General features: G+C 43.1%; 1 protein-coding gene across 1 annotated transcript in view; it reads right to left on the bottom strand.

Moving 5' to 3' along the window:
* Positions 1–20,607, bottom strand: part of birc6 (baculoviral IAP repeat containing 6) — a 66,424-nt gene that overhangs the window by 41,291 nt on the left and 4,526 nt on the right. The window contains 20 exon segments of the mRNA XM_087133460.1: positions 125–339; positions 966–1,077; positions 1,497–1,769; positions 3,178–3,335; positions 4,902–5,248; positions 5,774–6,028; positions 6,699–6,827; positions 7,588–7,758; positions 8,415–8,580; positions 8,987–9,379; positions 10,086–10,246; positions 10,690–10,918; positions 12,495–14,141; positions 14,866–14,979; positions 15,900–16,012; positions 16,364–16,623; positions 17,921–18,044; positions 18,989–19,071; positions 19,839–19,884; positions 20,010–20,263. Coding sequence (XP_086989586.1) covers positions 125–339; positions 966–1,077; positions 1,497–1,769; positions 3,178–3,335; positions 4,902–5,248; positions 5,774–6,028; positions 6,699–6,827; positions 7,588–7,758; positions 8,415–8,580; positions 8,987–9,379; positions 10,086–10,246; positions 10,690–10,918; positions 12,495–14,141; positions 14,866–14,979; positions 15,900–16,012; positions 16,364–16,623; positions 17,921–18,044; positions 18,989–19,071; positions 19,839–19,884; positions 20,010–20,263 — 5,250 coding nt within the window.

The following is a 20,607-nucleotide window of genomic DNA, read 5'->3' on the forward strand; positions in this document are numbered from 1 at the left end:
AATTGAATGGTTATGTGAGGGAAGTCTTAGATCATTAACGAATGAAGGTGAGTATTGGAAATGCAAGAGAAGAAATTTAATAAATGAGAAATTCCACCAATTTTGATTTCTGTAAAGGTCTTACTTTCAGGAAACGACAGGACGCTGGAGGGAGGAGATCATTCATGACCAGATCTCTAGTGTTGATGTCCAGTGCAACGGCCAACCTACGGCCATCCAGTTCCTCGCTCTTCGTCCATACATCCACTGACAAGGAAGCCAGGTCTGAGCAGGCCGGAATGAAGATGTCAGTCAGCAGAACCGGCTGGCCGAAATCGAGCACGGCAAATCTCCTAGCACCTTTGGGCAGGCAAGAGATGTCATAACAATTTACAAGAAGCCCTAAGGCCAACGAAAATATAACTATCTATGGGAAAAATCCAGAAATGTCTGCATAATGTAGTTCCGCTTTTTAACAGTAACCCACACCGACTAGTTGAGAGCCAGATGATTATTAAAGGTATCAACTGGTTTAAACACTTTCTCCGTTTCATGAGAAATGTGGACTCCTATTTCATGGATTCCAACCCTTGGGCATGACAGTCATCGGTAGTACAAAAATTATGTGCACATTTTGTAGCATTTCGTATCGCAACTGTCTGCTTATCACTGGATCTACTCAAAATTTCCTACAATCATCCCCAACTCTGCATTTTTGTGCAGCATTTTGATGAAATTCAGGGTTGTAAAGCTGAGTCAAGGAATGAATTTGTTTTTATCCAATGAAGGAGCTTTGGCTTACTGAATTGTGTTCCTTAATACTGTGGATTCCTAGAATTTGAAATCAGACTAAAATGAGGTTGGATACAACTATTCATGTCAGCTCAGTGACACCCCTGCAGCTGGCAAACGTAAGTGAAAGCCATGCCCTCAAGTGATGCAAGAGTTTGCCCAGAGACTGGGTTGGTAAGGAAGCCAAGCCTTACCCGAGTGCATTCTGTCAACGATGAGCACATGGGATGGTGGAGGGTTGAGGAGGTTACGCACTAGCAATGGGTTACTGGGCATCATGTCAGGACTCAGCTTAGAACCATCTCCCTACGGACAGAACAACCAACAATAAACTCTTTGTTATAGACTTGTCATCATCACTCAATTGATTGTGTTAAGTCATCTGCTTTAATTTTGAAACTGTATTGAAATGTCAGTTTTTGATCGAAAAATAAACTTTCATATCAACAATAAAAAAACATGAGAGGCCAAACTTTGTTTTGTGATGACTGGATTGACAGATGTCATATGATACGACGTGACAAGATTTACTGCACGTAACAAGGCACTATGCATGGTGAAATGGCAATGGACATGGTATAACATAACAAGCGGCATGATATGACACGACACATGGCATGATGCAACATAACAAGTGGCACACAGTGACATAACAAATGATGACATAATAAATGGCATGAAGTGACATAAGAAATGGTGACATGATGTGACAGAAGACAGCTGACCTTAGTCTTTCCCTTCTCCGAGGTCCCCTTGCTCTTTTCCAATCCCTGCAACATGCCAAGCCCAAGCATGTCCCCATAGTCCCACCCACCAGGGGGTGGGGGCACTGACAGAAAGCCCATGCTCTCATTGGGCGGGGTCAGGGGTGGGGTCATAAAGAAGGGCGTGTTCTTGGGTGTAGCCGGGAGAAACTCGCCATACAACTGGTTGCTTGGCATGCTGTTGGCCGAGGATGAGGCGCTGGTCTCCTGAAGTTTTTGCTCCAGTTTCTGTTTCTAAAGTAGAAACAGATGTAGAGGATGGTGTGTGAGCACAGAGTAATCACAGATGATGAAGACTCTCGGTCCATGTATATAAACCTTTTTCCTGTGATGTCACAATCGTGCTGGACCGCTATGTGTTGTGATGGTGATGAGAGCATAGTGTTGAATATGGTAATCCATTTTTTCAAGATAAACTAGTCAAGCATGAAGCGTTCACACGTGTGCTTGTACGTGGTTGAAGCTGCCCATAGGAATATAGGCGATCACCATGGCCAAGGCAATCTGCATGTAGTAATATTGTTTACATTTAGCACAATCCAGTCACATGAGTGAAAAAGGTCCATAGTTGAATTCTTATGTATATATTTGTGCCTGTATTATGAATGTTCTACAGACTAGTAGAGATAATTTCACCAGCCAGTGCATTGGCACCATACTTGCCTGTGCCTATACCTCTTGGATCAATTCAGTGTTGTGATTTGTCACATCGCACACGTCTCAAGTTTAAGAACGGCAGTGGCAGTGGGATGCTAACAAAGCAGAGTGACGTCTCCTTGGACTGGCTCAGGTAAATGTGATTAGACTGTACACTGATACATCATGCTGCTGGCCAGAAAACGGAAGCAAGACCCTGTATGCTTTCCTGGGTTCTTAACAAGATTTAATTACCCTCATGGATGATAATAGAGGGTCCTTCAGGTTTGAGGCACACTTCAGTCCAGTTCATTAGTGTTACGTCACTTCAGTTTAAACCACGCCCACTGCACATGCACTGCACATAGTGTTTTGTGCATTGATCGCTGTTTACATGGAACCAAAAGTAATCGCTAAACTTCAGTGATCGTCCAACGGGAGCCTGCAAATCGTGACGCATCAGCGTGTATGACAAAGTCACTTACGAACCGGATTGCAACTAGCCACAAAATCCACACGCAATGCATAGCGGGGTGACTGCTACATGTTAACAGGCCTCTCCAGCGACGACACAACACTTTGTTAACATGTGTGCTTACCTACGGAGCCAGTGTAGGTACGTCCATGGTATGCTGAGCTCCATCTGACAGCTCACAAGTAAACAAAGTGAGGTGTCTTCAGCACAGGGGCCTACTAATGGACTCATTTATATACAATACTGCTTAACCTATGGCATGTTGCCTGCTTTTCCATTACAGATGAAATCTAATGATAATTTTAGTTACTATTTTTAACTATGTAATGCGCTTAAAAGCAGGCTTGTCCTGGAGAAAGCGCAATATAAATTTAACTATTATTAAATTAGACAAGGGTAGTTCAAGGTTTTACCAAGAGGTGGCCCACAAAAACTTGCGAGACTTCGAAGCCAACCTTGAGTTCAACTCTTCTGTAATTTTGCATTCTTCCCTAAAGATAAATCTTCCACCGGCACGAGGATGCCACCAACCTGCTGGTTGAGTTTGATCAATGTCTGGGTCTTGTGCTGCAGCAATTGCAGTTGCTGCTCAGCCGAGGCCATGGTGGCCGACAGGGAGGATGTCAGGGTCTCTGGCATGGCTGGGTTACCGGTATTGATGGCTACCGAGCCTTGGACAGTCTCTGCACCTGCGACAGCCAGGAAAAAACAACCCAATGTGAGGGACAAGACCCAAATTAGGCATTACAGATGAAGTTGGATCAAGGACCATAGTTAACCATAGTTCGACTCACTCTGATCGAACGCGGGCTAGTTGAGGATGGTTGGACCAGCCTAGTCAACTATTCACGACCAACCTATCGAGGTTGGTCGCATCGTTGTTGCCACAAACCATTATGTCACTGGTTAACGACGACTTTCACTTTTGTTATTTTGCCCTTCCTGTGGCCACCTTTTCTCCCCTTCGGCCTTGTGACCAGTCAACAAAACCCCCAGTGCTTTCTGAATCCCAGGTTTCTGTGTTAAAAAAGTTCATTATAAATCCCAGATCCCACCCCAAAAAAAAGAGGTAAACAAAGGACATCACAATCAATAATTTTCCTTGAAATTTAATATCTAATTCACTGTTTGCATGTTTCAATTTGTCAGTGTTTTAATCTATCTTGAATAAGATTGTTCCAGTGAAATCTATGACCCATGGTACAGACCTCCCAACATTGGATATCAAGAATTTGGAATCCTTCTCTCCAAAATTCCAAAATTTTCCAGAAAAATCAGAATATCCTTTGTATTACCATGAACAAGTAAAAACAGTTAATGCATTGTACAGGAGTCAAATCCGTGTCCGTCATGATGTAGAGTACCGCACATACTCATTGATTCTATAAAATTTTGATCATCCACAAGAGTTTACATCATCTGAAATGGTCCACCACAATTTTTCATCTCCTGCATGTGTTGATTCACCGCAAAGTTCAGCACGAAATTCAGCGAAAAATTCACCGCGTCGTGCTTGCACACTTGACATGATCGTGGCTGATTTCACAGCAGTGCTTAGTTTTGGATCCAAATGTTCTTAGCTACGGTTCCTAGTGAAACTGGGTGCCGTGTGACGCATACAATGTTAGTTACAATGTAGTTCAACGATAAGAGGGTGTTTTCGTCAATGAACAATTTTGGTATCGCGTCCATCTCGCAGCTGGTACGCACCAAAAGGCACTGCCATGGACATGCATGGCTCATTCAACGAGCACTGCACAGACTGTTTGGGTAGGTCTGATAAGTCGTATTACGGTGTATGCACAAGATTACATGGTCAGTTTCCAGTAACACATAGGCGTGTCAAAATTGCGATTTGACGGAAATTTTAGGTGCGAAATCGGAATGGCGAAAACGAAGTGAAAAAGCAGAAATTTTCTGCCAAAATCAGGAGGGTTGGGAGGTCTGCATGGTATAAAAAAACAGTTGTTACCTGCAGTGGCAAGGTCCTCAGTGTTCACCTCGAGTGCCATTTGCCCCATCGGGTGTACAAAACACCATGGACCTCTACGCCGCAGGCAACAATTGTTAAATAAAGAAAACCCTTCTGGAGGTAGAGCTTTCTCACGGCTGCTGTTGAGTCCGTCGTAAGTCCCAGCTAACAAGAGTGTTGTAGTTATTCTTACTGTAGCACCTGACATGCAAGAGATCCAATGAACATCAGGCCTCCCCTAAGAACTGTCTCAAGTGTTGATTAATAGTGAAGGAGGGCTCACCTGATCCTACACGTTCCACATGGGTGCCATCGCTGGTGCTGCAGCAGACAAAGTGGAGGGGTTCCACCTCCAGCAGGCCTCTCATGAAGTGGGTGCCACTGAGGGGGTTGCGGGCAGGGTCTCCACCAAGCTTGCTGCCGGCCTGGCTGCTGCCGCCAAAGTCCGGTATGTCCCCGCTGAACCCGGTGGCTGGGATGCCGTAGTAACAGTGTTGTGGGAAGGCCAATGATGCGGCGGCCGAGGGTCCTGCAGAAGGAGCTGAGGAGCCTGCTTTGGAGGGAGGGCTGATGACCGGTGGCTCCATGTCGAACAGGATGGGGTCAAGCGGGGTTCCGTACAGCCCAAATCTGCGGAGAAACCAGAGATGCATAATGCTGGGAACTGTCGTTTATTTCATAGTTTTGCGTAAGTGTGCAAAAGTGACTTGTTAACCATAAATCTGAAAATCTTTTAAATCCTTGAAGTGGATTTTGAAAGATACTTAAAACCATTCTTAACTTTATTATTCTTCAGCTAAACCAAAGACAATTATTGACTTTTCCTCCAATCATATCTTACGTTCAAGTCAAATACAAACCCCTCCAAGTTGGCTTTGTCATTTCTCTTTTGTCAAATGCTTGTTAAAAACTGACATCAGAAAAAGGTCTTGTTCAAGTGCAAAAAATTCTGTCTAAGTTTGATGTATTTCTGTTGGTTGGGTGGTTGGTTAACAATTTATTTTCATTTTCTTCGTTATTCATCACTTTTTCACCTTGAGACTTACGCAAAAACATTTCCAGCACGTTGGGCTATCAAAAAATAACAGCGCACTCTGGTGAAAGTTTATATTTTGAAGGGGGGAGGGTTGAAGAGAGGACGGACACTGAACTCACTTTGCCCTCAAGATGGCATGTTCAGGCAAGGTTCTATCAGCCAACTCTTGAGCAGCCTCCATGAGCAGGCGGTGGCAGGCCTTGGCAGTGATCTCGGGGTCCTGCTGCTTGACCATGCCCAGCATGGAGAAGAGCCAGTGCATGGAGCCAGAGGAGACGCAGGCAGGCAGGGAAGGCAGGACGCCCAGCAGGCTCTGGAGTAGGGCCAGCTTGAAGCGCAGGTAGGTGCTGGAGTCCGGGCTGCGCTTGGCACATCTGGGGAAAAAAGGTCCATAAACCAACCAACCTTAGCTATATCCACATATGGACGAGACCACCTACAACGCTCAGGTGTTTCAGATCTGTCATTATCGGTTTCTTTCTATCAGGATGGCCATGTTGGTAATAATGAAGCAAAAGACTCTTCGATAATAACCAAATCTCAACAAAAACAGCTTCCAGAAAAAAGGAGGGAGAGATGGCAGGAACAGCAAAGGGACAGAACTGGGCGAGATACAGAGTAAGGCTGGACTAGGTGAGATATGACCTTGCATCTTTAGAAGGAGAACAAGGAAAATCCTAAAAGAACCCGCCGCAAAATCTGATGCAAAGAGGCATTTAATGCCATATGTAGGAAAATAAAATAAACGCACCAAGAATTTGCTAAATTCGTGGAAGACACCTTGAAGATTTAAGGCACAAAAAAGTGAAAGAAAACTGCTTCTTTTCCCTATGCACCTCCAACAATATACTCTCCTAAACCCCTCAAAAATATCGAACTCAGAGGAAAACATCAATATAAACCAAATTCCATAGGTTTTGTGAGGGCTAAAATATTTAAGATATGTTAATTCTGTAAGAATAAATTTTGAAGCTAGATGACAACAAAACCGCGCTTGATGATATGTGGGGGCTGGGTTGGGTTGGAGGCCACGACTGAACTTACCCCATGCACAGTGCTAAGAACTGGCTGCATTTATGTGTAATGCTCCTGTTGGCTGTGATGTAACAAGCCTGCACTAAATCGGCAACGTTGGCTAGCGCAGTACCCACCAGGTTCGAGCACTCTACCACGCTGAATAAAACAACAGTCACAACAATTACTGGAGTTAAAGAAAGAAATAGCCAAATGAGGAAGTTAACCAAAAGAGAAAAAAGCATCATAATGTATTATGAACTATGTTCAACATAGTTTTGCTGTTTTTCAAATATCCATAGAATGCAATCCTCTTATGTTGTCTGACAAGTAGCTGAAGTCACTGAAATATTTTTTGTTCAAATTACTACACAAATGTTTCCAACTGGCCTGTGATTGGCTATGGCACCAGTTTTCATTACTGATTTTGCACCATTCTGACTGAAGACCTGATTCAAGAGCCAATAAAAGGATGAAGCAGTTTTCAACAACAACACTGAAAAGGAGTCTTGCTTTTTTCCTACTGACCACAGAGGGCTCATTTCACCGAGGCTAGTTAATTTACAGCCAAGTCTTACAAATGCTTAACAGTTCTGATCGTACAGGATACATGTAGGTCAACACTGTTCAATTTACTTTTCTGTTAACTTCAACATGTTATTGGCTAAACTCACAACTCTGGGACAAGAAGGTAATTTGAGCACATACGATGGTGAAACTTGAGGATTGCAACATGAAAATGGAATAATCAACTCTTCCTTTCTGATGATTCAGAGAAAGCAGTGAGCTAAATGGAGAGTGGATTCAATGCTGGTCAGCTGACATTCTACTACGGTAGATTTGGGTCGAAGGTTGAAAAAACTGAAATGTGTACATCAAAGTCAATCAAAGAAAACCTCCATCTCAGTCTCATTTTTACCTGAAAGGCTCACATATATGAACGCTGGCTACCCAACATAACACATCCAGACAGACTTGCTGGAAATGTTGCCATGTGGTCATGTCGGGAGGTGGGGGTACCAGACCCATCACGCTGAGCACCAGATTCTTCTGGAAGAGTGTGGATTCTAGAAGTCCTACTCGTTGCAATCTACAGTATCAATGTAAAAAAAAAGCAATGTTGAAATAAGTGCATTCAAAGATTTACAAACTTAACAACAATTTCACAAACATCCAGATAACTCTTCTCATTTATTTTCCATCAACTTTGCTAAAATAAACTCTTCTGTGATTCTGAATTAAAATCTGAAACGTCATTCAGAACTGAACAACCAAATAGACATTCCAATACAGAGAAGCCAATGAGGCTGCAGCAAAATCGGAACAATGATAGAAGAACTAACTTACCTGTTGATCTGCACCCATGAAGGACTTACACAAATCGAAAGAAGTCTGGTCTATCAATTTAAATGTCTCCCCAACAGACCTTTCCTTTATTTTCAAAAAATGACTACCATTTTGTAAGATCGGCCAGGAAGTTTGCATGAAAGTCACCTTTGGTGGCCAAGGACTTTTGCCCCAAGAATGAAAATGTTGCTTTTTACATGTAGAAACAGGAGGCATCTTCATTTAGTATTTTGCTGAAGTATCTCTTATCATTAAGTGTTTTAATATTTGCATAGGATAAGTAACTCTTTGTGAATTGTTTGTTTGGTTAATGTACTCAAGCCAGCAACAAACTGCGCTCATGAAGAAGCAAAGGAAAGATTTATAACCTGTCTGTCACAAGCACACGTCAAAACATACCTGTCTCTGTTCAGGTTGACCTTTTTGGTTCGACGAATCGTGATGGACAGCTCTTGGATCCAATCGCAGCCACGGTATTTATCGCTATCCTTCCTGAGGGCAGTGACGAGTCGCTCAGTGGCGCTGGCTGGAGGTGTGATTTGCAGCAGCGATATCAGATGAGATCCTGTGAGAAACGGGAGAAATCAAATAGCATCTTCAAATATCCTTAATCTAAAATCATTTATTCTATTGTAGCAAAGATGACATATTTAGTCCCTGTGTCTTTCGGCAACCACTGACTAATGATTAGATATAAGTCCCTGTAAACAGATTGGCGGGCTATGGATCAAGTGCCATTGACTTATTTGGTATATTCAACTGTGCAGAGGATTTATGCAGGCATTGTATAATGAATGTTTGTCATTCATGCAGTGGAAATAATAATTTCAGTTGGTGAAAGTCTGAACGTTCCATTCCACTTGTCTATACCCTATGGAATGGAACATTCAATTTGTCACCTCACGAAATTATTCTTACCTCTGAACTCATAAATATTCATTCTTCGTTCATCAGCAGGAGTGAAGACATACCTTTCTCTTTACCAGATTCCTTGGCCTTTGAGTTGGCCTCGTTCTCGGTGGTGTCCAATGCAAAAATGTGCAAGAGGAAAGACCTGCTCTTGCACAGCATCAGCTGGCGACTGGTCAAGGTGACGGTGCCGTAGTGACTGGGCATGTCCACGAAGCATTCCATGTAACAGGGACCGCACAGGATGTCTTCCAGGTGGCTCTGCAGGTAGGCTGACTGGGTCACGGCATCTCCGTAGAATGCTTCGGGGTCTGATCTGCAGGTTCTGGGCACAGGCGGGGGGTTGCCAAAGTCCATGTCCACATTCTGCACTTTGGGCTCAGAGGTGGATGACTCCATGTTGAAGTCTATCTTTGCATCAACGGCAGGGGACTTGATGTTCATGGAATCTTTCTCTGCTCAAATGGTAAGAAAATTTAAGCATATATCAGATATTAACTACAGAGTCTCTTGATAACCTGTGAAGGAAATTTTGGAGAGTTTGTAGAGGCAAACTACTAGTATGAAATTCTGTAAGGAGTAGCTTGAGTTTCGAAGGCACAAATTGGAAATCCAAAGATACGTAGTTGACTTTGGTATGTTACGATAACTTCCAACACTAGCCTATTTGCTACATGTCACACAAAACTACAGCAAATGTAGCAATCACTCTGCACAAAGTCTATGTCCTCATATGTAATGCATTCAAGTCATTTCTATTTAAGAACAAGCTAGATAGAAATATTTCAATCTGAACTGAGGTTGAGGTTACAGTGTGACTGTTGGATACTATTACTTCAAATATACATTGAGATCTTTGTCAATAATGTGAGACTAAAGTTGGGTGTTTTAATGCTTTTCTCTGGTTTGTGCAAGGATTACAACTTTTACTTGTCAAAAAAAAAGAAAGACACAGAATCATTTACATCTTGCTTTGTTAGAGTTGACATGTGTTCCATTCCTGTATATTCGCAGTGCACACACTTGATCCATCCTAAATACATGCTTGTGTTTGCTTTCACGTCGAGTGTGAACTTATCTTCACATGACACAAAATTAAATGAACTGCAGGGGATACTTGCGATGCATTTTGAACAAAACAAAAAGGTGCCAAGGTCCTACCTTTGCCCTTCTTGCACTGGGTGCCGCTCTGCTTGAGTAGGGTCAGATAGATCCGGGGAGCAGAGGGACAGCTGGCATGCAGGCTGAACTTGACATCCACATGGCCTACACAGCAGGATTTAGGCAGGACAAGCTCAAACAGGTGCTCCTTCCAACTTGAACTGCGGTCAGAGAGAAGAGTCTGTGGTAACTTCTCTTGATATTGCATCCCTCCTCTTTCACCCTTACCCCCTGGATCTTTACAATCCACTGGTGGGATCTGGTGGCTTTTGAAGGCTTTTGAAGGATTTTTGTAGGTACAATCTTGACTGCTATTATCTGGGCTTGACTCTCCTTGAAATGTTAATATGCAAGACATGTTCCTACACAATGTAATGTACGATTTTGGAAGATCTGGGAATACTGGTAAAAAACAATACCTCATGTTAGAGCTAAATCAGTGTATTTACTATCTAGACAATGCTCTCCTAAATCCTCTAACATCATGCTTTGAAAGGCCATGCAGAATAGGCAAAGAAAAACACCACAGAAATTGCCTCCGTCAGCTCCAAGTCTTTTCTTAAGCCTTTTAAAGGACATCAAACTACCAGAGTTTTTTTTCTACCTGTCGGGCTGCAGTTTCCAGGTACGTGTGTGCTGCGTGGCGTCACCCTGCTGCCGCTGGTGCAGGTGCTGTGGGTGGCGTCGCTGCTGCTGTTCTTGCTGGATCTCCACCCAGCAAGGAGGCACGGTGGCCGAGAACCGTGGCACCAGGGTCTCAAACTGGGTCAGCTGCCACAGTATGCTGAGGTTCTTCATGGAAATGGGCTGGTTGGCCAGGAACTCATCCCCAACTGGAAAGTTGAGAATCACCAACACAATCAAGCTGACAAAATCATATTATCTGTAAAACTCACGATATCATTCAGAGGACAGTCACTGCTGATTTGGCCTGCATAGTTACTGGGTAAGGGACTCCACAGTCTAGTCTGATGGTTTTACGGAGCTATAAATTTTGAAGGATCAAAACAATGTTTTTTTAGCCTGAAATAGATATCACTCTCACAAATCTGACGATGAAATTCTGAATAATGATGATTCCCCCCACACCTTCCAAAAAGGTTTTTTTTTTCAAAACAAGTGTAACAATAAAGTTGATTACCTGTTTCCAGAGCTGTGTGTTCATTTACTGTACATGCAAATGTACATTCAACTAAAGTATTCCTCAAACACTTCTTGAAAATCCCACAGAACTACTCAGAAACCACGAAAATGCAGCAATCCCAAATCAGGGTGTAAACATTGCAGTTGAAACGGGACAAGTCAGACTTGGCAGCCCTTCATAGACTCAATATCCTCCTACCAACCAAAGGCATTATTTTCCTGTTAACCTGACAACTGCCCAACAACAGAATCCAAATGATCTCAAATCTGATCCCAAACTACATCTGCCTTCAGCAGAAGCAACCACCCTCATCAGTTGAAAAGAGCCATGTTGGTGGGAAGTGTTCATTCTGTGGTAGTGACGTAACCACAGCGTATTCATTTCATCGTTGTTTGCACACCAGCAAAGTGCAGTTCCCACCACAGGAGCCTCATTTGCTAGGGGAGTTGCGTCTTCTGTGGGTCCCATTCAGGGGGCGGATACCCTCCCTTTTGTCAAGACATGAAAATAGACTACCACATTGGCTCACTGTGCTTTGAAAACCCATCAAGCTGCCCAAAACAGCAAATCAATACTCAGACCCACATGCATGACCATGCACATGTAATTTCTCACAAAAATCAGTCCTCATTAGAAACATGTTGACATTCACAATAATGAGGCTACTTCCTCATGTAGTGGTTGTGTACATGCACCAGTATTAAGTTGGCACTGCCACAAGCTTATTTCCTGTACAAAAATAATACTTTCCATGGAATTATTAGACAGTACAGCATCAATGTGGAATGTGCACACACAAACACATGCATGATGCGATTACCTGTATGTGTACATGTAAACCAGACATATTTATATTTACTTGTACAATGTACAAACGTGTATATGCCATCTCTAATCTGAACATACTGAACCGTTCAACCATCCCCAATCAAATCCAAATACCCTTCCAAAAAATACTAAGAGTAGTTCTCTTGAGGTGTTCTATATCGTTTTTGAGCAAAAATGCTTTTGTGGCCGATCCAGAATTGTGAAGATGTAACAGCATACTGTATTTGCACTAGAGGTTCTGCATGTTAGCCATTTTTTCCGGTAAGAGCTTTTGTTCCACAGAGACACAGAGAGTAGACCTTTTGTACTATCCCTCCTTGTCAAAAGCAGTCACTGGAAAGATGGCTGCCATGCAGAGCCTCTATGTGCATTCAGATAACTCAATGTACTGCATTTTATTCAAATTTAACACACATAAGTACATATTTCATATTGACCTTGTTTCTCTTCTGGAGCATCTGTCTCTTCCTCAGCAGCTACCTCCTGTTCAGGGGTAGGCTTCTTGACTGTCTTCCCACGGCCTCCAACTCCATGGGTCTTTTTGGCCTGCAGCTGTATGAACAGAACGTGTCCTGATTCCGTATACACACATAGCCTCTCCATGCCAGTGCAGTACGTTAGTGTGATGAATCGGTCACTTCCAGTGGACTGAGGGTGTTTCTGTGGGGTAGGGTAGGTGGCCAAGATAGACCAGGTTGATATATCCATGATTCGAAGGGTGCCGCTTCTTGTGAGCAAGGCGCATGTCCCAAGCTGCTTGTTGGGAGATTTGGCATCTGGTTCGTCCAAACTTAGTGCTGCTAGTTCGGCGGTTATGGATCCCATGTCTGAGTTGGGCAGGGCCTCGGATGATGAAGGGTCCTGGAGCGAGGGCTCGCCCTCTTCGTCGCTGGCGACGTCGCACAGGTCCACCGGTAAGGGAACCAGGGACTTGATAATCTCGTCAGAGGAGTTAATCCTATGGACTGCGACCGGGTCTTGCTGTAGCACCGTCGCACCATCCTGAGTCTTGATTTGATAAATCAGTACAAAGCTGGCTTGGTTGAAGCCGAACTCGACAGGATCGCACCCAGCTTCGGACGTCGCCTGCCTCACGCTGGGGTCAAAAGAGCCAGCACTGTCAATGCCCAATCCTGTACCCGCCTCATCAGTACTGCAGTTGCTTTCCTTGTTCAGGTCATTCTGCTTCTCACATACTTTCTCTGTTGCTAAAGTATTGCACTGTGATTTGGCTACCATTTCAGCGTTGCCTAATTGTCCGTCATGCGGTCCCACCACCACCAGTACATGTTTCTTGTCAGGGCAGGAAGCCACCGAGGTCACCCACAAATCGTCACACTGAGTGCACGCCGGCAGTTCTATACACTGCAGGGCAACCTCGCTGGTCCTAAAGGTTTTTGCATGCACACCGTCGACAAGTGTTAAGCTTGATGTTTGGTCGGCAGTGAGTTCCTCAATGCCCATGGGCTCCTCAACTAGTGCTTGTTGCTCTTCTTCCATTTCAAGAATCTGCGACATATACATCTTTTGCAGAGTTGACTGCCCAGCTTGCATGCTGAAAGCCCCTTTGGATTTATCAGTACTCTTCTTGTGAACGGCGATATTTTTAACTAATGGCGGTGCAGCGTAGATGATTAAACACTTTCGATGCCGAGAACCTGAGTCTGTTTCACTGGCTTTTCCAACATCCCCGGCATCCACTTCGTCCCCTAGGTAGGCGTCAGCAAATTCAAATTTTCTGTTTGAAATATCCACACCTAGGCCTGCTTCATCTATTGGTCCTGTGTCTTCGGCAATGCGGATCTTCTCAAATGCCGAAGTGAATGGATTACTACCCCGAGAAGCCATGGCTGCCAGGGATTGGTCATCTCTGCAGTCCTCCGCAGGAATTGTCTTGATGCTGTCTGCGTGATCTGTCTTGTTTGGTTTCCGTATACTGAGCGCTGCTACTAGGCAGGGGATGCTGAGAAGATCGTCACTGCTGGGAGCATTCGAGTGCGAGGAGCTGGCGGACGGCTCCTTGGGCAGACCTTGAAGGATGCCCAGGGCCGACACAATGAGCTTGGTGGAAGATTTGGGGTTTCCTATGCAAAGAACAAAAGGCAGAAAATCTCTCAACTCAGAACTATTCTGTATGGTCGCTTTAAAAGACAGCAGTCTCTCTTCACCTGCAGATTCCTTCTTAGAAGTATGAAATTACTCTCCTGAGACCTAAGGGTTCCGATATAAATAAGGCATATAAATAAGTCTTAGCAAATTCTGCATGCAATGCTGAATGTCTCTCCTCATCCCTTAGCTTGGGATAGTTCTCCCCGACTTTTGTACACAAACAGCGGCCAGAACAATGGCCCGTTTGTTTTGTGCAGATCTGGATCGCTTTCAGTGATCCATCATTGGTTCTTTGACACCAGAACCAGTCTGATGGATAAAGCGAACCAGCCACGGGATCACTGATCGAGATCCGGTGCGGTGTGAAACAAACAGGCCCATTGTCTGTGTAGGCTGAGTGTGTCTGGAACCCAAATACTGCTATAACAATTATCACTGAGCACACTGTCTCTGAGTTTTGAACAGTGAACACATGGTAACAAATGTTACGCAAATCTGAAACAAATGACCCCAAAGGGTCAGCATTTGTAAAAGGACTGTGGTTGAGGCACCTTGCTGTCTTAAAAAAAAGGAAGAAATTTTTTGGTCCCCCCCTAAAAAATGGCACACCTAGAACAAATTCCTTGTACACTGAGTGGTTACCACACTAAACATTTTACAATTCTCATCACCAGAAATTTAATATGCAATGAGTCCTACCTTTGGGTTCAGGCATGACAGCAGCTTCTTCAATACCGGGGCTTGGTTGGGACTCACTGATGTTTCGCCACGCTCCACCTACCTCGATCACCTCAATGGTGCCGTAGCTCTTCTCTGCAGTTCAAGAAAAAAAAAATTTCCGTTTCAGATCATAAGTTAATTTTGCAGTTAGTAAATAACAACAGCCGTTTCCTGACATTCTAGAAGCTGGGAACAGTATTATGGAGGAGTCCAGGAACATTTATATTCAGCGTCTGTAGTATTCTAAAGCATTTGAAATGTGAGCATTTATTTAGTCTGTTTCACAAGGCACCAGTTCTATGAACATCAAGTCATCTCTATTGTTTCCTTAACCCTAACTGCCCAAAACCTGCCATACTCCAACAGCAGGTTTTGTGAGGTTTTGGCAGGTTTGGTACCGTACCTGAGGAACTTGTTGTTGAATTTTGTGAGACTTGGGATGAAAGGCCCAGGGAGATGGTGTTGGATTCTGTGTGAGTTGGGACACACAGGGTTCATTGTGTGCAGTGTCTGGCTTGCTGTACCAATTGTTGGACTATGCTTGATTTTGTCAGGTTTGGTACTGTTCAGTGCAAGTCATCCTGTACTGCATAGACCCATCCATACCATATCACTCAAACTCCAACGGGCTCATTCTGTTGGAGTTTATCAGGTTTGGTACACTACCCTGCATGTACAAGTACATAGACAAGTACATGAACCTGTTGGATTTTGTGAGGTTCAGTATGCTTTCTAGTGCAGGGGCCTAGGGGGTTAGGGTTAAATCCACAACACTTTCAATAAAATATAATTCATTTTAGCTTCTCAACTGGAGACACTTGAGCAGAGTTGAAAAATATTCAAACACAGTCTGTGAACAAATTAGGAAAAACAGTAAAACTTGCACACGGAGTTGATAATAGGGTCATTTAAACCTTATTTATGAACAGTACACCAGACTTTGGACTGAAGTGAAATGATGTAGTAATTAGACACTTGCTTCTTGACTCACAAGAATTGCGTGCTCAACGTACCTTTGGCTGCTATCTCTTGATGGAGTGAGACTGCAGCCTGGGGAGCCTGATCTTGGTCTTGTTCCTCGTCTTCTCCAGACACACTCTGGCTGCATTTGCTTAGATTGGCACTGCTTGACAACCACAAAAACCATGTCAAATTCCAAAACTGGCCTCATGAAATTTATACAAAGTACACAACGGGACACTGACAACTAGATTGAAGTCATTGAAAAAACTGGTCTTTGCTCATTTTCCAATCATTGTCACTTTTTGAGGTAAAAATGGCTGAGGTACATTAGCATCACAAACTGACCAAATCGCTGACAAAATTCAAGTATGATGTGAAAAGGTTATTTGTCTCCTTAAGTCTGAAATGTTTTTGGCAAAAAAATGGTTCCTTAGGTTCATTAATGTCCACCTCTTGATTTGTCAATGATCGGGTTTTGTGCTTGATATTTCTGTCTGGCATCTTAACTACTAACTTTTCATCCTCCTTTGTATTTCCTTTGATTTCCGTCAGACTGGTCTCCTCCACCCATGCCTCGAGTATCTTTGTCCGTGGCCTCCTGTCAACGGCCTCCTCTGAATCTGCCGCCTTGCCTGTCAAAGCGGGGTCATCCGGATCAATTTGAAAGTTCGAGATCAGTGTCAGCTGATTGGCCACATCCCAGAGACTGACATTGCCATGGCGACTGGATGTGACCATCAGATGCGGGCAAGAGGAAGTGCCAACACAGGTAATCTGTAAGAGGAAGAACTTAAAAGAGCATCTTCCATGTACGAGTACTCGACCATAGGATGACAAGGGAAAAGAGGCTTTTTTTTATGTCCACCGGACCACATAAAAGTTCATATACGGGGGTTTCAAGTGTGCTGAATCCAAATATGACTGTTGCCAAGCTATAAACGTGCACATTGTTATGGTATTGATGGAATATTTATGCGTTAATCATATTTAAGAGCAATAACTGTGGTACACAACCTGTGAATAACAAAATTTTTAATTTTTCCCCAACAAGGCAAAGTTTTACCTATACGTAGAACATGCACTTGGTTTAAACTTCTAACAAGGGATCTCACGAGACAGTAATAAGGGGGGCGGAGTTTAACAAACCTCTTCCCCCATTTTACCTTTAATCCAAAAAGCTTTGAAGGGTTATGTGCTCATTCTCATCTCATTTGTACAAATATCTACCCAGTAGTGTAATGTTGTTAGATCAGGGAACATAACCTACAATGTACATTTCCCATCTAGAACGCTATACTGTGGTTGAGTTCTGCCTTGCAGACACACCATTATGCAGAACACTAAATATAAAAGGACTTGAACTCAAGTTGGAGCCCTCTCTTCACATGCTTCAGCATTAACCCGAACCGCCAAGCATATTGTTTGGCTTACAGTACTCAGTACTACAAAATACTAAGTAGTAGCCCGAGCCTGAAGGACCTAGCGCTACAAATTACTACTTCTGGCTAGGTTACTTGCATTGTTACTTGTACAGAGAACAATAAAGCCCATTCATAGTGCCACAGCACTGTATGGTACATTGTCTTTTCTACTGTATTTTATGGCTTCAGAGAACAATGCGGTCATGTCCACTTACAAGCGGCAACACTGATTAATACATTTCACGACAAGTGCATATAGTAATTGGTAGTATTATGTAGGGTTACGGTTAACAAAAGCCTTTTCCTTCCAAACCTGAGATTCCTTTCAATGATTAAAAGCTGTTACTGGGATGTAACTGTATAGTGTGAAGGCTTAATAAGGCAGACTCTTCTTGTAGTGCAACGAGACACATATATTTCCGTGATTTGTTTTCAAAATGAGTCTTCTTCCGTACTAGAACAGACTTTTTTTTAAGATGGTAGTGCTCACCGTTAGGAAAAACTGTCTGAAAGGTAAGTCACAAGATTTACTGATAGGAACAAGCAGTTGTGATGCTTCAAATCTATATTCATTTAAGATTTTATGGCATTGAAATTGGCATAACTGATAAGAAATTCAACAAGTGAAATTTCATATTTGACAGGCCCACCTTCTGACTACCATCTCCATGCAGCTGGGCAGGTCCTGTAGCTAGCGTAAAGGACAAGGGAACGTTCTCAGTTGGTTCACCGCGAACAAAAGGGCAATTAGGGGAATGTCTCTCATGCTCTGACCTGGTCAAGAGAAAAAGAGAACAGCACTGTAGGGTGAGAAGTGCACTCCGCAGCATCTTCACTCAGGAAGTGGGCTGTGCTTTCAACAAGTGCAACTCTTGTGAATTAAATCACAGTGATTGTGACACCAAAGATGCCTCATCTGAACACCTGAATGCATTGGTTATTTAAACAGTTGCTTTCAGATACTATTTTCATTAAAAAGTACCCTGGCTCCACAAAAATCCAAACTGAGCAGTGTTCCTTTGTTCACTCTTAGCAGATGCATGTACAGGTATGTTAAATGATGGTTGCTGAACTGTCTGAATCCTGTCTGAAATGAAATTAAGTGTGGGATTTTGATAGATATGGGTTGGATTAGCTTAAAACCAACTCTGAATGCCCTGTTATTGTTCATCTCCACCCTGACATTCTTCTGCACTACTTGTAACGGCAAAAAAACTGTACAAAACATGCAAACCTATGCCCTCAAAGAGACTCCTTAGAAATGCTTGGTTTGAATTTCATTTGCAAAGCCGTAAGCCAACCCATGCAGCTGTTCTTAAAATGTACAGAAACCTGCTCTGCAAGATCTCCACAGCTCTTCCTACATAAACAACAGCATTGCAGATGCCAGTCTCTCTTCTATTACACTGGATGAATTGAAAAATTACATCTGTTTCAACACAAAACTTCACACAAGATGAAAACTCATGAACGATGGACATGCACGGGTGTTGCTCAAAACCTTCAATTTGTACAACTAATGTTTTTGAGGCAGGGGGTTGCCTGTGTTATTCGGCAGCCAAAATATAACAGAAAAGACTTGTATGGTCAGGACCTGCAAAACACCAAGATCAAAATAATTGGATATGGTCGAGCAGTTCAGTGTGAAAATCAACCCCCCTTCCCCCAAATGTCAAGTATCACTGACATTCTCTCCACTACCAATACAGGTATCTCACCATGGCTCATCGGTTGGTTCCCAGCAGACTAGACACACACTACATGTAAAACACATGGCTCGGTCATCACCGGCTCCACTTGGCTGGAGAAAAATCACATAAAAATAGAAAACAAAGAAATAAAGCGAGATGAAAAACTGAGTATGCAAATAAGCTTGTCAACTCTTACATTGGCTACCCTCGACCTGTTTGCAGCACAAAAAAGCAAAGTCCGATTCTCAAATTCCACGCAACGATTTTTATACACATTTGAAACACAGGTGATAAATGGATTTTAATTGTTGACAATATACTCACACGAAGAATACTTTTTGAAGGATTAATCCAATGCAATGGTGAATACGCTAATGAAATTGAATACTTGCATCTCAATCAGCGTCACTTTCAATTGTTATGTTACTAATTCAAAGGTTATTTTGGTGCCCTTTGTGTTTGATGCTGATGGCAACGCTGGATCACTGATTGCGATCCAGATCCACCTATGAAACAGGTCCAAAGACTGTATATTTCCACAGACAGTGGTCGCACTTGCTCAGCATGTACCGTGCCAAACATGCATGAACCTGTACACGCTTGCAGTGTTTTCACACCAAAAGTATATTACTACTAGGTAAAAATAATTCTCTGCACAGAGCAAAATCGGCAATGTCTGACCAGGGGGAGTCGGTATCCACTCTAAAAAGGTTGAGATGATTTTTTGCTCCTCTTCTAAGCGAACAATGGTCCTTACTATTCTCTGAAGCACCCTCAAATGAACTCTATTTGGAACATTTCAAAATAACTAAAAAACATAAAAGGATCGATAATGCAATACTTAAAATGCAAAACTTGAGTGATGTTTTATGCCTACCTGATGGTAGAACCCAGCCTGTGCCATAGGTTCTGGTAGTGCCCACCTGTGAATATAAACAGAAAAAACTTCCAAAGTTAAGAGTCAGGCATAGTTCACTAGAATATGTACGTAAATATCAAGCTTTATTGTCCGTCCATCTGAGGAATATTATGATAAGAGGACACTTACTTGTAGTTCATGTGAGGCCATGTCAGGAAGGTTTCCCTTCTGGCTGCTTCGCTGTACATCTGAGCCCTGTCCACCGTCTGGGTGCCCACAGTGCTGCGGCCAGATTCAGGATACAGGGCCTGCAACCGGTCAGCAATGGCCGCAGCAATGGACAGGCCAGTGACATGCTGATTGGAGCGACGCAGCTCGTCCAGGAGACTGCGGCAGACAGAGCGTAAGGCGCACAGCGAGACCCGGAGCTGGATGGTAGCCCACTGCACGGAAAATGGCGGTCAGAGTTTTCAGTTTCCAATAGCCAGCATGGAACCCACACTTTTCTTAATGCAAGTAAAACTCAGGAGATTATGTCAACAGTCTTAATTTAACAAAGCATGGCATCTAACCCTGAAGAAAAAAACAAGAAAAGGTTTCCTGCAGACTTCCAAAAGCAGAATGATGGAAATGTTTCAAAAATGAAAGAGCCAAAAATCTGCACTTCTATCAAAATAGGAAAATATATGCCTGTTTAACCATGAAAGAGAAGCTTCCACACTTTTCTCCAACATCACCATGCTGAATTTTTTATACTGCCGAACTTTCAAGACTTTAACTCTTACCT

The sequence above is a fragment of the Acanthaster planci genome, linkage group LG01 (assembly GCF_054643075.1).
Source record: "Acanthaster planci isolate LZ-2023a linkage group LG01, COTS_SCS, whole genome shotgun sequence".
In the NCBI taxonomy this organism is placed as follows: domain Eukaryota; kingdom Metazoa; phylum Echinodermata; class Asteroidea; order Valvatida; family Acanthasteridae; genus Acanthaster; species Acanthaster planci.